At 43.4% G+C, this 12632-nt stretch overlaps 2 protein-coding genes across 2 annotated transcripts; one reads left to right on the forward strand and one right to left on the reverse strand.

Moving 5' to 3' along the window:
- Window positions 1-891: 891 nt before the first annotated feature.
- ngly1 (N-glycanase 1) lies at window positions 892-9739 on the reverse strand. The gene is made up of 12 exons (XM_035620786.2): window positions 9605-9739; window positions 8954-9100; window positions 8560-8850; window positions 7919-8081; window positions 7577-7796; window positions 7223-7344; window positions 6288-6433; window positions 5355-5465; window positions 5081-5266; window positions 4359-4544; window positions 1743-1920; window positions 892-1642 (listed from the first exon to the last, which is right to left on the reverse strand). The coding sequence occupies exons 2-12, from the start codon at window positions 9086-9088 to the stop codon at window positions 1479-1481; spliced, it is 1902 nt and encodes a 633-aa protein (XP_035476679.2). The 5' UTR covers window positions 9089-9100; window positions 9605-9739; the 3' UTR covers window positions 892-1478.
- Window positions 9740-10076: 337 nt separating this feature from the next.
- On the forward strand, window positions 10077-12117 carry oxsm (3-oxoacyl-ACP synthase, mitochondrial). The gene is made up of 2 exons (XM_035620789.2): window positions 10077-11216; window positions 11307-12117. Exons 1-2 carry the CDS (start codon window positions 10225-10227, stop codon window positions 11707-11709), a joined length of 1395 nt encoding a protein of 464 aa, XP_035476682.1. The 5' UTR covers window positions 10077-10224; the 3' UTR covers window positions 11710-12117.
- Window positions 12118-12632: the final 515 nt, after the last annotated feature.

The raw sequence follows: 12632 nt of genomic DNA on the forward strand, positions 1-12632 counted from the left end.
GTCTTTGGACTCTGGGAGGAAGCCAGAGAACCCGGAGAGAACCCACGCACACACGGGGAGAACATGCAAACTCCACACAGAAAGGCCCTGATTGACACTTTAACGCTCTTGGTCGTATTGTGTTCTTGGTTTAATTTGGACATTGTAAATCTGTTTTCGTTTCCATTTATTAAAACTTTTATTTTGGGCCCTCTGCAACAGATGCAGAGGGCCCTGTAACACATGCACCTCATTTGTCTGACATCCTCCCACCGCTTTCAGTATGTGAAGCATCAGTGAGCGTTTTGCTTTAATATGCAAATGAGGTTTGTATTTTCAATAGCTCACTGAATTTATTGACATCAAATTACATCTCGTGTCTGTGACATCCTCTCACAACTTTCACAGCTGTTAGTTTGTGAAAAAGGCCATAGCAAATCCCTTAGCATCCTTAACATTGAGCATTTTGCTATTGCTTAGGCCTTTTTTCACAAACTAACAGCTGTGAAAGCTATGAGAGGATGTCACAGACATGTGAGGTGGTTTGAAATGAGTGAGCTATTGAAAATGCAAACCTTTAGTCCTTTTTTTTTTCGTGCTCAGGCGTGAAATACTAAATGGCTGTAATTCTGTATAATGGCAGTGGTTTGATTATGTCTAAAAAAGTTATTGAAGATTGAAATGGGATCTTCCCGGACATCATCTGTATAGACATGCGCAGTTGGCAGACATTCGATGCCTTGCGCTCTCCACTGCATCGTCGTCTTTGGTGATTTTGATTTGATCAAATGTGTGAAACATCTTCCTGAATGAACATACCCCAAAACTAGGAAAGATCGAGGTTTAGATGCAGAGCTAATGAAGATAACAGCCACGTAAACTGACGAATGTCAAATAGGAAAATGATTTCACCCCGGTGCAAAAAAATATCTTTATTATAACACCATTTTCTAACTCCAACTCCTTCCATTACACCAATGCGGACATTATTCTGCTTCATTTGGAATCACACACACAAGTCTGTAGCTGTGGATGATAAAATATAACAATTCCATTGCACACCATTAAATAATACACTGAACAATAATGACATTTTACTACTAACGAGAGCACTGGAGAGAACCAGAGCTGATTAGGGTTTCAGCTCTGGTTTGCGGTGTGAAATCTGTCCATATAATCACAAATTACAGACATATTCACAATGGAGGTATGTGATATAAAAACTCTATGGGTTTACAGGTAAAACCCTATGTCTCAGAATGCACGTCTCATAGCTCATTAGCTCATTTGGCCCATAGTCCCATCAAAGATTAGAATGTGTAGTAGAATGCATTTCTAATCATCCTGGAGGACCGACACCTTTGACTATTGCAGTGATTTGTCAACATACATAAATTTATAGTTCTAACTATAATTCCACCAGTTAGCCCTGAGCTCATCAGAGCAGCCAAGAGTGAAACAGTATTATGGATCCAATTTTTTGTTGAGTAAAGCAACTGTTAAGCATCTTCTAGATGGATGAGGATTTCAAATGAGGGCTCTTCTGTCTCCTTCAGGCTCTGTCTGAACAGCTGAGAGTGCTGCCACGATCCATCACAGAGTTGTGCTTCAACAATGAAGTCGGAGGATCCGCACAGACTGGGAAACGACTGCATCTTCCCATCTGATGGTTCAAACACAGGAGAGGAAATAACAACGAGGTGATCATGTCATACAAGAACATTTTTGAGGACTTGATTTGATGATCTACTGCGTGACTGTACCTCCGGAGAATTCGGTAGTGGTCTGGCCTGATTGCAAGTACCAGCAGACTCTCCCTGTGTCGAAGGTCTGGCTACTGGCCCTGATTGAGACGGACTTCACCTTCATTTCCACTGCAGAGAAATCAAACTTCCAGCTTATACGTCCCATTGAGGAGCCTTCTGTTCGAGCTATGTACACCTTAACAAAGACAACACAGGTCAAAACACATACAGCTCGTCTTCTGTATTCCCTTAATATTTTACTGCATTTTTTCTTCTCATTAGATATTTCTATACTTTTACCAAATGTAATTCATATTCAAGAGAAATTCCATTTATGTTTTGAAACACCAGCTTGTGAAAATGAGTTCTTGCTTCGATGCTGGTGCCCAACAGAGGGTACTTCCTTTCAAAGATGTACACACCCCTTTTCCTGGTATTTTGACTAAATTGACATTTGTACAATTATACATATCATACATTTAATTATCCTGAAAATGTGTTCATGTTCGGAAGGGGGGGGGGGGGGGGGGGGGGGGGGGTGTTAAGTCAATTTATCGATTAATGGATCACAAAACATTCTTCTAACTATTTAACTAGTTTTTTCCAGCAAAATGCCAATTTGTATATATATATATATATACATGTATATATATATATACATATATATACACATATATATATATTTGCTGGTTGCAGCTTCTCAAATACAAGTGTTTGTACTTGCATTTATTATATATTTATTGAATATGAAAGAAGCTTAAGTATATTTTTGGTTTAGGACTGTTGGTCAAATAAATCAAGCAAACATCAAATTAATTGAGAAAATAATAGGCAGATTAATCATTAAATAATAATATCAGTTGCAGTATGGACTTTGATGTGTCAAGGCAGAAAAAATATTATTTCCAGTGTAAAAATAAAACTGTGACCAGAATTGTTCCTGCTGTTATATATATTGAAATTGCTGAATATACAGTGGTGTGAAAAAGTGTTTGCCCCCTTCTTGATTTCTTATGTTTTTGCATGTTTGTCACACCTAAATGTTTCAGATCATCAAACAAATTTAAACATAAGACAAAGATAACACAGGTAAACACAAAATGCAGTTTTTTTAATTAAGGTTTTTATTATTAAGGGGGAAAAAAAATCCAAACCTACATGGCCCTGTGTAAAAAGTGATTGCCCCCTAAACCTGATAACTGGTTGGGCCACCCTTAGCAGCAACAACTCCAATCAAGTGTTTGCGATAACTTGCAATGAGTCCTTTACAGCCCTGTGGAGGAATTTTGTCCCACTCATCTTTGCAGAATTGTTGTAATTCAGCCACATTGGAGGGTTTTCGAGCATGAACCGCCTTTTTAAGGTCATGCCACAGCATCTCAATAGGATTCAGGTCAGGACTTTGACTATGCCACTCCAAAGTCTTCATTTTGTTTTTCTTCAGCCATTCAGAGGTGGACTTGCTGGTGTGTTTTGGATCATTGTCCTGCTGCAGAACCCAAGTTCGCTTTAGCATAAGGTCTCGAACAGATGGCCGGACATTCCCCTTCAGGATTTTTTGGTAGACAGCAGAATTCATGGTTCCATTTATCACAGCAAGTCTTCCAGGTCCTGAAGCAGCAAAACAGCCCCAGACCATCACACTACCACCACCATATTTTACTGCTGGTATGATGTTCTTTTTCTGAAATGTGGTGTTACTTTTACGCCATATGTAATGGGACACACACCTTCCAAAAAGTTCAACTTTTGTCTCGTCAGTCCACAGAGTATTTTTCCCAAAAGTCTTTGGGATCATCAAGATGTTTTCTGGCAAAAATGAGACGAGCCTGAATGTTTTTTTTGCTCAGCAGTGGTTTTCGTCTTGGAAATCTGCCATGCAGGCCATTTTTGCCCAGTCTCTTTCTTATGGTGGAGTCATGAACACTGACCTTAACTGAGGCAAGTGAGGCCTGCAGTTCTTTGGATGTTGTTGTGGGGTCTTTTGTGACCTCTTGGATGAGTCGTTGCTGCGCTCTTGGGGTAATTTTGGTCGGCCGGCCACTCCTGGGAAGGTTCCATGTCTTCGCCATTTGCGGATAATGGCTCTCACTGTGGTTCGCTGGAGTCCCAAAGCTTATGAAATGGCTTTATAACCTTTTCCAGACTGGGTGTGGCTAGAGAAATTGAACTCAGGTGTGATAAACCACAGTTAAGTTATGTTTTAACAGGGGGGGGCAAACACTTTCACACAGGGCCATGTAGGTTTGGATTTTTTCCCCTTAATAATAAAAACCTTCATTTAAAAACTGCATTTTGTGTTCACCTGTGTTATCTTTGTCTTATATTTAAATTTGTTTGATGATCTCTAACATTTAGGTGTGACAAACATGCAAAAAAAATAAGAAATCAGGGAGGGGGCAAACACCTTTTCACACCACTGTATATTCAAAGACAATTTGCACTTAGATTGGCTTCATTTGAAGTTAACACTGTTTTCAAATTGATACACCGTGAGATCATTAAGAATACTTTTGTAATTACAAATCACAGGATATTAAAAAAACTAAAAGAAAAACACCTATGTATTTATATACATATATATATATATATCTGAACTGAAGTGAAAAAACATGGCTTTGTTGATGATCGTACCATCTGCCAGTCGTCTTCCACCTTTCTGAAGACCGATTCCTTCTTCCACACGCACTGATCCCACCCCCGAACGACCTCGGAGCTGCTGGACAGTCGACAGTACTGGTCTTTGGAGGCAATGTAGCACACGTGCAGTAATCGGTCGCTCCGCTCTTTCTCAGTGGGAGTAAACACGTAACCTGCTTCCTGAGATAAACACATACAGACGGACAATGTATACCGGCGTTCCCCATAAGCTCGTATACTGAAGCATTTCCCTTTTTTAATCCATTTAAAGAAATAAAATCTATTGTTCTATTGCTGTTATATGTATTTATTTGCTTTTACGCAATGTCGTCCTTTCATATCGCTGATCTAATTCTTTTATATTTTTTTAATGTTTTTACGTGATTTTTATTTCTTATTAGTTTTATTAGTGTCAATGTATTTTCGTTCTGTCCTTAATCTTAACAAATATATACTGGGTACAGTGTTGTCATAAGCAATGGGACTGTTGCCCAGTGCAACAGAAATAATAGCCATGTTATAACCACACATACATTGTGAATGCATGTCGAGATCGAAGGCCAAAAGTTGATGGACTTTTTTTGTTTTTTCATAGCATGTTTATTTAGCTGATGGAAAAAGGGTCTATTGAAATGTGTATTTAGTAGATACATATAGCTGATTGACATTCACAGTGGAGTAAGCTCCATAACAACACCTTTTATAATATACTGGACCTGTGTTGAAGACCCTGGCTCAGCTCCTTTGGTCTCCCCCCTTGCTATCCTCCAGCCCAGAGAGCCAGAGTTGCGTCCCCCCAGCTCTCCTGGTTTTGGCCTCTTTGGGGAAATAAACTCCACCAGCTCGACAAGCAACCTCCCTGTCAGTTCCTTCTTCCTGTCTGGACTCAGGACTTGCTGCCTCTACAGTATCGCAGACAGAAGGTGGCTAACATCAGAGTCCCCACAGTGATTTCTAGTACATGCAGAGTCAAAAGGGGTTAAGACTTACTGAGGCGTTGAGCCCATTAATGGTGTGAAGCAGCCAGGCCTCTTGAACACTGGTCCTTCTCGACAAAACCTCTGGATGTTTGCAGGAGTACCGCCACGTCACATCCACCACCTGCATCACAAGCACGCGCACATGCACACACACACACACACACACACACACACACACACACACACACACACAGTGCGAGTATGAGTACATGAACTGACGTTGAAGAGAATTCATGTCTTAACAACAGCAATCAGTGTACAGATCTTTGTTGATTGCCTCAATTAAGGTGCTACAGACAAAAATAAACTGGAAATTATATATAAATAATAGGACATATTTTGCACTTATATTTAGTTTGAATATATTCACAGATGTGTATGTCCAGACTCCTTCATACAGAAATAGATTAAGTTTTCTACAATTCTTCAAACCACCCTTTATAGATAATAACACTATGCTTCAATAAAGACAGCAAGGATTGGCTGCTGGGAAGTGAATATGAATGCAAACAATGCAGGTTTCAAATGTGTGGAAAGCATCTTTAAAAATGTTTTAGGTTTACAAAAAATAAATCCACTGAGAAACTAAAACCGGCCACCAAATCAAAGTTATTTCAATACACATTCTGAAGCTTTTATGAACAATGAGCGTTGTAATATACTGTGTGTATCCAAAGCCTGGCAGATCTTATTTCTCTGTGCCAAAGACCTCCATTGACGTTAAAAATGTGTATTAATCTTCAGTTGTAGTAGTTTAATTTGTGAGCCATTTTTAAAGATTCATTGTGAGTTCCACAGTCATAGCAAGGTGGACACCATTGAGAGATGGACTAACCCTATGTAGGTTTTAGTCTATTCATGGGATACATTAAAAAGAACAAAAAATATAGAATATCCTTTAAGGACATAATATTTGTAATAGTAGTGTGTCCAATTCTCTGACCTGGTCCTTAGAGAAGGCCAGAACATAGGCCAGTTTCTTCCCCCAGCCGACCTCGTAAAGCAGAGGCTTGTCACAGACGTTCTCACACGAGTCACAGTGCAGCCAACGATGCTGAGCGACTGAGTAGATCTCTGTCCACACATGGTCTGAAACAACACAAACAGTTTTGATAATAGACAGAAGATTTTAGAGCTTTCAAAAGCCAATACTGACATTTTGAGATCTTGAGAAATCTAATGAGAAATGTAATGTTACATAATGAGTCAAACTCATGTGTGAACCAACGATAAAATTAGGATTCAATATCCTAAATTTGTTCTATTTTCAAGGCAAAATATTTAAAACTGGTTCAGTGTTTGGAATAGAATCCTCTTCCTTTAAAGCAGCAGTAAGCGATTCTAAAGCAATACACATTTTGCAAAAAAAGGTTTTTGGAGCAGCCCAGGCTCTGTAAACCGAACCACACAACACTGTGAGTGCAGCTTGTAAACATCACTCGTCGAAACCTGAAGAGACGTGCTGGCTCTCCACGCTGCAAGTCCGCAGTGGTTAGTGCGTCGGACTCCCATACCGAGGGTTCGCAGCCCGGTCAGAGCAGCAAAATCACAACTACAAAGAGAGAAACAAGCTTTCTCCAGAATCGCTAACTGCCCCTTTAAGTTCTAACACTACCTCCATGCATTGGAGCGGTTGACCAATCACAAAAAGTGATCAGAGCAGACTGGGCTTCACTGGGCCATAAAGAGACAGGAGCTAAAACAGAGTGGTTCAGAGAGAGGCTGAAAAGAGGAGCAGCAGGAATGGACAGTTGAGGGAACTGAAGAGTTTTCAAGTAATAACTCAAATAAAAAATAAAAAACATGTATATCTTTTCCTTTTTGTGCAGATAATCAAATTAGCAAAGCAAGACCCACATCAGTCAGTCATGTACATACCTGTGCTGCACCAGATATACCTGGCCTCGAGGCCAAGGGCTCTGCAGCACAGGGTGAAGCAGTTCGCCCACTCCCCGCAGCGCCCCCTCCTGGTTTCCAACAGCTTTTCCGGATTGTTGTACCTGGTAGAGAAATCATGCAAGCAATTTATAATGATCAATTGGTTTTGTGATCATATCCATTCACAATGTACCTGTTTGTGGGAAAAATAAGTAATTTGACTGCCTAACCTGTCTAACTTTCTCAGCAACCTAATCTTCATTTTAATATTAAATACAACCTTAAAACTCACTCACTTAAGTAACAGGAAGTAGACAAAATGTCACAGACAGATAGACAGACAGACAGACAGACCTGGGGAATCTGGTGGAGAGCCTGCAGCCCTGGCAGTAATGGTTCTCCACTCGCTGGCCTCCCCAGCGGAGGTCGTCGGTGCTGGGACTGAGGGAGTTGCCGTTCTGGGTGGAGCCTCCACAGCGGCTGCAGGGTAAACTGTTCACCCAGGAGAAGAAGTCGTGTTTGAACCACCTGAGTAACTCCAGTACCAGGAATTCCTCTATTCCAAGTTTACAATCTACAAAGAGGAAAGAAAAAATGTCAGTTGGCCACCCTGAATCTGTGTGTAAAGGAGCATAACATTCACGTTTGCTCACAGACAGAACGACAGAAATATATGGGAGACTGAGGGGGCTTCACCTGGGTCGGCCTCTTCAGCCTCCTTCAGCTTGTGTTGAGCAGCGGAGGACAGCTCCTGGTGAGGGATGTGACTCAGAGCTTTTTGCTGCAGCTCGAGGTTTTCATACAGCATCACATGTTGGAAGTTTGACTGGAGAGTCAAAAAGAAGCTCATACTGCTCTCCTGAAACAAGACAAGAAAACAGCCAGGTCAGTCACCAACCAAGAATTAATAAATATATATATATATATTTATATTTTATTAATTCAAGTCATCACTAACATTGAGCACTATCTTTTTCAGAGCTGCTAAGTAAATGACTGGCACTGATTCACTGGCACATTTCAACTGCTCTTTATAACACATCAAAAGGGCCCCATTATTAAAGTTGAACACACACACATATGACTTTGTGATGCTGTAATGCTGTTAATTCATCTCGCTGTCTCTCCCTTATCTGGCGAACTGCATGGCATTCACTGGAGTTTCTAATTACTAGAATCTGTCCATCCTAGATCTGTAAAATTCTCATTTTCAAATGAAAACTGATCTAGGAGTGTTATGGTGTGTTCAGCCTCTGCTGTGAGGACACTGCAGTTGAATGCGACAAAAATATTCAGTCACAGCTTATGCAGTTTCAAGGGATTGGAAGCATCTTTACCAAGGATGATGGCTGTGGAAGAGGTGGTGAAACAGGCTGGCTGGAAGCAGCAGCAGCAGGAGCAGGAGTAGCAGGAGGAGGAGCAGGAGCAGGAGCAGGAGCAGGAGCAGGAGCAGCAGCAGCAGGAGCAGCAGCTGGACTCTCTGCTGCTGCAGCAGCCTGGGCACTGGGGGAACGGACAGGCGGTCCACCTCCTCGCAGCCTCCGATCCCGCTCCGCTGCAATGGTTTCCCTGACGAGCTTCAGCTGTTCCACCGACGCCGATCCGGGGAACACCAAGTGGGTTTCGGCCTGAAAGGAGGAGCAACCGGGCGTATTAGTCCCCCGTGGCGGTGACACAATGCGGAAGGCTTGGCTTCAAGCTACTGGTAGTGGCCACGTGGCAGACTCTGACCTCCTCGAATCCCATCTCGAAGAGACACTCCACGGCTCCTTTGACGGGCAGCAGCTTGGCGGAGAACGTGGGATTTCCTATGCGGATCGACCGGTACTTTTCCTCATTGGGACACCTGTGGGGAGGTGGCATCATTTGTTCTCAAGGCTTTTAAAAAAAAAAAAAAACAACAACAAACAAACAAACACTCAGTTATGCCTTCAGTTATAAGACATTAACACACATTACAAACGAGTGTCTTGGGGTTGACCGGTGCTGTTGCGACTGCACATGACTGTCAATATCCTGTTTACCACTGCAGGACATGCAGACATTTGACGTGTACATGTTGAAACTCCACTGCGTGTATTTAAAGAGTGTGATAAGAATTGGGAGTCCATCGACACCATTTAAAAACTGCTTCCTCGTGAGTCATACCAGGAAACCCTGCAGACACCTGCAGGGCGTCATCACATTAAGGGCCAAAAAAAAGAAGAAGCAAAAAGCAAAGCTGTGTTGTATAACAGAGGGTTTCTTTTTTTTTTTTTTGCTTTAACAAACAGAGTGTACAGCTGGAGTTTCCCCCCGCGTGTTGACGTGACATGAGCTCCAGTTGTAGTTTACTGGTAACGTACAGAATCCCTCGAACACAACCTCCGTTCACAAGCTCACCTCAAAATATTGTCCGCGTATGTCAGCAGCAACTTGGCGACGTCCAGGAAGACTTCGTTTGAATTGTCGCACAGCGTCGTGACCGCCGGCGACACAGCCATACTTGTATGTATGTATGTATATATATATATCAATATATCAATATATATATTTAATCTTTCCTCACTCCCAAAACACCACGGTTCTTCCCAGTTTGACGCTAACTCAGCTGCTGCGGCTAACTTGATGTTTTGGGTCCTGGGACCAAAAAAAAAAATAGCTGCCCCGTCACCGCCGGAATATTTGTAGCATTTGAAAATAGTGTAAATTGTAGTTTGTTTTTGCTGTCCGTTATTCTATGAAATGTGAATTTAAGTATTGTCACTTTCATTTTCCTTTTTTAGTGAATATTCCACAAGTCGTTCGCGTGTGGCGCATGTGAAGACGATCCAAAGTCACAGGCACATTCGAGGACGTGCCGGTGCGCTTGCGCGTTTTTTTTTTTTTCTCGCATTGACGGAAGCAGCGCCCCGTCGAGTTGGTTGTCAACTGTGCGTTCAGACGTGTCAGGGAAATATTTCCGCTTTCGTTTTGTGAAATTATCTCTCTCATATTAAGCGGGCGTGTACAGAGGTAGCACTATGTCCGCCCTACCACCATCCTGTTGGACTAAACTCCAGCTGAGACCACAGAAGGTGAGGGCACTTCTTCTTAAGAGTGCCTGTGTCTGTCCAAACCAACACTACAGGCGCTGCAGCTCTGGACAGCAGAGGAGGAGGGTTGTCATCACTGGCATTGGGTTGGTTTGCCCTCTGGGGACAGGGACCGCTCTGCCCTGGGACCATCTGGTTAAAGCCCACAGTGGGATAGTTGCTCTGGACTCTGAGGAGTACAAGTCTGTTCCTTGTAAAGTGGCCGCTCTAGTGACAAGAGGCACTGAAGAGGGTCAGTTTAACGTGGAAAGGTTCGCCTCTCGTGGGGAGATCAACAGCATGTCCCCGGCGACTGTGATGGCCCTGGGAGCCGCTCAGCTCGCCCTGGAGGACTCCGGGTGGTCCCCAAAGTCCCCAGAGGAACAGCTCAGTACAGGGGTGGCTGTTGGCATGGGCATGGTGTCGCTGGAGGAGATCGCTCGCACCTCTGCTGCCTTCCAGGAGAAGGGCTACAGCAAAGTGAGCCCCTTCTTTGTGCCCCGCATCCTTGTCAACATGGCTGCTGGGCACATAAGTATCAAACACAGATTAAAGGGTCCCAATCACGCGGTGTCCACAGCATGCACCACGGGGGCACACGCCGTAGGCGATGCCGCTAGGTTCATCTTGCACGGGGATGCGGTCGCTATGGTTGCAGGGGGAACCGAATCATGCGTGGGGCCTCTGTCCATGGCTGGGTTTGCCAGGGCGCGCGCCCTCGCCACCAAATGGAACGACAGCCCCAAGCTGGCGTCGAGACCCTTCCATCCAGAGAGAGAGGGCTTTGTGATGGGCGAAGGAGCCGCGGTGCTCCTGCTAGAGGAGCTGGAGCACGCAGTGAAGAGGGGAGCCCGGGTCTACGCTGAGGTGCTGGGCTATGGGCTCTCAGGGGATGCCAGCCACATCACTGCACCCACTGCAGACGGGGATGGGGCGTTCAGGTGACACATTTTTATCTCCACCAATCAGGTGAGATCCAAATTGGAAAATAGCATAATTGTCCTCTGACTGACTGACCACTGTCTCCACAGGTGCATGTCTGCAGCCCTCAGAGATGCTGGCGTCTCACCGGCAGATGTAACATACGTGAACGCTCACGCCACGTCCACGCCGTTGGGTGATGCGGCCGAAAATGCTGCCATCAAAAGGCTCTTCCAGCAGAGCACTGAGAGCATGGCAGTCTCCTCCACAAAGGGAGCCACAGGACATCTGCTCGGAGCGGCAGGGGCCCTGGAGGCAGCATTCACCGCTCTGGCCTGTTACCACGGGGTCCTGCCCCCGACTCTCAACCTGGACCGCACCGAGCCAGAGTTTGACCTGAACTACGTTCCCTGCACAGCGCAGCCGTGGCGGACCCGGGGCCGAAGGGTCGCCCTCACAAACTCATTTGGATTTGGAGGCACCAACGCCTCGCTGTGTCTCGCCAGCATCTGATGAAAGACAGAGACTAATCTTCTAACCACATAATCTAAATCACATTGGATCCTTTCCTCTTTTTCTGGTGTGATTAGAGTTTAACTGGCTGAATATTCATCAGTACTGCTACTGGTCGTTTGTGGAAAATTTTTATGAAACAATAATGTGAATTAAGTGAAGATTCCATAGAAATCCCAAATTTCCCTCAAGATCAATAAAGTTTTCTTCATTTATCTACAAGTTTGGATCCTTAAAACTTGTTTACATAAAAACAAAACTCATGGTAGAAGTATGGTCTCTATGTGGAGAAGCTGCTTTACAGTTTGGCATGGAAACAGAAAATGTGGGTGTTCTGTATTGTGTGTTTTGCTGCTCTTCAGTATTTGCAGATTGTGACTGCAAGAATAAATCTGGTTTGCTAAAGTATTTCACTCATTTCCAGTGCTGTGCACCCCTAGAGCAAGGCGGCAGTGGAGGCTTCCAGGGGCCAACAGATCATATTTAAGTAATGTGTTTATTCAGTCCGTTATCGATTATTATTTTTGTCTGTAAAATGTATGGAAAAAAGCTCAGTTTAATCTCAAAAGGTGGTATTTTCAGATATTTTTTGTCCAAAAATATTCCATTTACAATGACATAATGCAGAGGAAAAGCCTGAACAAGATTATTTCTGCTGGTAAGAAAAAAACAAATGATTAGGCTAGGATCTTGCATGATCCTAGATAATCCAGATACCTAGTATTTGATGATTAAAAAAGAAAAATAGTTTGTGCGCGGTACCAGGAGATGGTGCTGACTCACAGCGACCCATCCATTTAGTTCCTATGTGCACTTACATCAAGATTAGGCTTTTAGCGGACAAACTCTTTAAAATAAGAACTCTGGGGTTCTGTAAGAGTGTGCAGCAGACTTTGAAACCATCTTAACAGTAGCGTGACCTC

Source organism: Scophthalmus maximus, chromosome 22 (genome assembly GCF_022379125.1).
Source record: "Scophthalmus maximus strain ysfricsl-2021 chromosome 22, ASM2237912v1, whole genome shotgun sequence".
In the NCBI taxonomy this organism is placed as follows: Eukaryota; Metazoa; Chordata; class Actinopteri; order Pleuronectiformes; family Scophthalmidae; genus Scophthalmus; species Scophthalmus maximus.

Excerpts from the sequence above, each read along its gene's own strand:
- oxsm (XM_035620789.2), top strand. The coding sequence starts at position 10,225 with ATGTCCGCCCTACCACCATCCTGTTGGACTAAACTCCAGCTGAGACCA. Across the intron at positions 11,217-11,306 it reads GACGGGGATGGGGCGTTCAG|GTGCATGTCTGCAGCCCTCA; the intron begins GTGACACATTTT and ends CTGTCTCCACAG.
- ngly1 (XM_035620786.2), bottom strand. The coding sequence starts at position 9,088 with ATGATGCCACCTCCCCACAGGTGTCCCAATGAGGAAAAGTACCGGTCG. Across the intron at positions 8,851-8,953 it reads TCGAGATGGGATTCGAGGAG|GCCGAAACCCACTTGGTGTT; the intron begins GTCAGAGTCTGC and ends TCCTCCTTTCAG. Across the intron at positions 7,345-7,576 it reads CTCTCCACCAGATTCCCCAG|GTACAACAATCCGGAAAAGC; the intron begins GTCTGTCTGTCT and ends TTTCTCTACCAG.